At 43.4% G+C, this 4,068-nt stretch overlaps 1 protein-coding gene across 1 annotated transcript; it reads left to right on the top strand.

Moving 5' to 3' along the window:
• The first annotated feature begins 2,820 nt into the window (after positions 1-2,820).
• On the top strand, positions 2,821-3,801 carry LOC132821676 (succinate receptor 1-like). The gene has a single exon (XM_060834385.1). It carries the CDS (start codon positions 2,821-2,823, stop codon positions 3,799-3,801), a length of 981 nt encoding a protein of 326 aa, XP_060690368.1.
• Positions 3,802-4,068: the final 267 nt, after the last annotated feature.

Here is a 4,068-nt window from a genome sequence, read left to right as displayed (position 1 = left end):
CCTGTGCGAATAACTTCCCTCACAGATCCCCCTTAAACTTTCCCCTTATCATCTTGAACCTGTGCCCCCTTATAATTGAAACTTCAACCCTGGAAAAAAGCCTCTGATTATCCATCCTGGCTGCAGTTTTGTTTACTTATTCTAGTGTGACGGGGCATCGCTGACAATTCCCCATTAGTTCCATATCTCTAAGTACCCTCTGATCTGAGTGGTTTACTCTGCCATTTCAGAGACTGGTTAAAGTTAGCAGTATTGCTGTTAGGTTCCTTTGGATGTTATCTAGTGCCTGGAGGGAAGGACCGGAATATGACCGCGGTTTGATGTCTAAACTTCAACTTTGACCTCAGTTGAAAGTCATGCCAACACTCACAGCTTTGGTTGATGGCTGATTAAGAACCACTTGAAAGAGTCTTTCTAGAACAAATAGTAAAATTTTCTTCAAACATATTAATAGAGCGAAGGATAGAGTAGGCCCAAAAACAATTGATGTCAGTTATCATAGACTGGGCTGATATCCTGCCAAAGATGGAAAATGAAAGGGTAATTGAATTGGGATGTTTAAGGTGCTTCCAGGGGTAGATGGAGAAAAACTACATCCCCTTCAGTCCAAGCCCAAGACATGAAATTGAAATTAGATCTTTCAGAAATAATGTAAGGAAGCATTTCTTCAGGAATAAACGATGAAAATCAGGAATCGTTAACCTGAAAAGCTGTTGAGGCTTGTGTATATTTGAAAATTAAAAATAAATGAGATTGTTAGACTTTTGTTTTGCAAGGGTGTAAAAATTATAATTAAGCCGTTAACATGAGGTTAAAGCACAGCACTACTATGATCTCATTGGAAGGTTGGTTCATCTCAGAAGATTGAAGAACTTCCCACTTTTCCTATGTTCCTGATGTTTTCCTAACCTTGACTTGAAACTTCATTCTCTATGAAGTCACTTCAGCCATTGCTTTTCAACTTCTGTCAACTTCTCCTCCTGATTCTGGATCAGTGGTGCTGGAAGAGCACAGCAGTTCAGGCAGCATCCAACGAGCAGTGAAATCGACGTTTCGGGCAAAAGCCCTTCATCAGGATTCCTGATGGAGGGCTTTTGCCCGAAACGTCGATTTCACTGCTCGTTGGATGCTGCCTGAACTGCTGTGCTCTTCCAGCACCACTGATCCAGAATCTGGTTTCCAGCATCTGCAGTCATTGTTTTTACCTCTTTTTCTCCTCCTGATCCCCACTGTCTCTCAGAAAAAGAGTGACTCCAAGCAGTTTAACCTGACACTGAAACAAAATATATGGCATAGGTATGAAATGAATTTTTTTTCCCGTTTTTAATAAATTAGAAAATAGTGACAATGGGATTGTTGAAAATGTGAGTGTTGAACAACTGAACAATATAGCGATAGATAAAGAAGAGGTGCTAAATAGGCTGAGAATATTTCAGGTAGAGAAGACACTAGGCAAGGACAGAATGCATCCTAGATTGCTGAGACAGATAAAGAAACAAGTCACGGAGTCTGACAGAAATTTTCCAGGACTGTCTGAACATGGGATTAGTCCTGGGGACCTGGAAGGTTGCAAATGCGATGCTATTATTTCGGAAAAGGGCAAGGGATAATTCAGGATACTACAGACCTGTCATTTTGACATCAATAGTGAGAAAGCTGGTGGAGGCCATAATACAGGATAAAGAAAAATAGGCTAAAATCAGACAGTCAACACAGTTTTCTCAAGGATAGGTCATTTCTTAAAAATTTAATTGAGTTTTTTGATGAGAACACAGGCACTGGATGAGGGTAGAGCTGTGGATGCTGTACATTTGAACTTTGCTACACACTCCGGATTCCTCAACCGTTCCAGTATCTTCAAGAAATGCAAAACTTGCGCCCACACCTCCCCCCTCACTTCCCTCCAATGCCCCAAGGGATCCTTCCATATCTGTCACAAATTCACCTGCACCTCCACACACATCATTTACTGCATCCACTGCACCTGATGTGGCCTCCTCTACATTGGAGAAACAGGCCGCCTACTTGCAGAACGTTTCAGAAAACACCTCTGGGACACCCACACCAACCAACCCAGCTGCCCCGTGGCTGAACACTTTAACTCCCCCTCCTGCTCTGCCAAGGACATGCAGGTCCTTTGGCCTCCTCCATCGCCAGACCATGGCAACACGACGCCTGGAAGAAGAGCACTTCATCTTCCACCTAGGAACCCTCCAACCACAAGGGATGAATGCAGATTTCTCCAGCTTCCTCATTTACCCTCCCCTCACCTTATCTCAGTCCCAACCCTCGGACTCAGCATCGCCTTCTTGACCGGTGATCTTCTTCCCGACCTCTCCGCCCCCACCCCCTCTCCGGCCTATCACCCTCACCTTAACCTCCTTCCACCTATCGCATACCCAACGCCCCTCCTCCAAGTTCCTCCTCCCTACCTTTTATCTTAGCCTGCTTGGCACACTCTCCTCATTCCCAAAGAAGGGCTTATGCCCGAAGTGTCGATTCTCCTGCTCCTTGGATGCTGCCTGACCTGCTGCACTTTTCCAGCAACACATTTTTCAGCTCTAAGTTGGATAAGCCAGTTGCGAATGGAAGTGATTTTTCATTGTTGTTCTGCTCTCTATCACGAATTTGTCAAATGAATAATGAGGAGCAAATTATCTCCTGAGACAGTGAAATGATTGCACAATGAGAAAAGAAAAGAAATTATGATCATAATTTAACATATTTTTACAGGCAATATATTTATCTAAAACTGTAAAATGGTATTTTTTTGCTGTGCCCCTATTGTGTTACCTGTGTTTGTTTTTCAGTATGTAGGAAATGAATAATACATGTTTGGACATCAATCCTCAGCTGGAGAAATATTACCTTCCAACCATGTATGGAATAGAGTTCCTGTTAGGACTGGTCGGCAACCTTTCTGTGATATGGGGCTACATATTCTGTCTGAAAGAATGGAAGTGCAGCAACGTCTACCTTTTCAATCTTTCCGTCACCGACCTGACTTTCATTTGCACCCTTCCCATGCTCGCCGTCTACTACGCCAAAGGCAACAAGTGGGTTTTTGGTCACCTCATGTGTACATTAAATAGATACATCCTACACGCGAACATGTACATCAGCATCTTGTTTCTCACCTGCATCAGCATCGATCGGTACCTGCTAGTGGTGAGTCCAGTGAAGCTTCACTGTTTTCAGAAAAAGTGGAACGCTGTTGTAATCTGTCTCAGCATTTGGGTTTTTGTAACATTGGAGTTGGTGCCTCTCTTCATTTTTATTGATGTTCAAGCAATAGGTAATAAGTCCTCCTTCCACTGTTTGGATTATGCCAGCTCAGGAAATCCCTCCCAGAGTCTGATTTACAGCATATGCCTCACAGTTTCTGGTTATCTCTTACCGCTCTGCGTCATGCTTTTCTCCTATGCACAAACTGCACGCAGCCTTAAGAAAATAATGCAACAGCGCACCAAGGTTCAGGTGGAAAAGCCACTTACCTTGGTCATATTGGCCATTGTCATTTTCTTGATATTTTTTACTCCTTATCACATAATGCGCAATGTTCGTATTGCTTCCCGAGTGAAGAGCAGCACCATGTCAGAGTGCAGCAAGTTAGCTGTAAAGGCTCTGTACGCTATCACAAGGCCCATAGCTTTCCTCAACTCCATTACAAACCCCATTTTCTACTTCATGTTGGGGGATAGGTTCAGGGAGCAGTTTTTCAACAAATTGAGAAGCATCTTCTTAAGAAAGCCTGAGGTAACCAATCAGAACGAGGAAAGATCCATCAGGTCGACTGGGTGAAACAAATGCTGAGACCTGATAATTCTGTAAATAAATCAAATAATTCATAAACTTGCTCATCACACTGGTTTTCCTCTCATGCAAAAACAGAAATTGCTGTTGAAACACAGCAGGTCTGGCAGCACCTGTGGCAAGAAAGCAGAGTTAGTGTTTCCAGTTCACTGACTCTTCATGAGGATTGTTAGGAAAAGCTGCTATTTCTGCTGCAGCGGAAGTGGGGGCTTGGTGAAAGGAGAGTTGAGCACATAGGTGGGCTAGAGCCCAGAC

This window comes from Hemiscyllium ocellatum, chromosome 13 (genome assembly GCF_020745735.1).
Source record: "Hemiscyllium ocellatum isolate sHemOce1 chromosome 13, sHemOce1.pat.X.cur, whole genome shotgun sequence".
Lineage (NCBI taxonomy): Eukaryota > Metazoa > Chordata > Chondrichthyes > Orectolobiformes > Hemiscylliidae > Hemiscyllium > Hemiscyllium ocellatum.
This window is presented reverse-complemented; position numbering and strand designations above follow the sequence as displayed.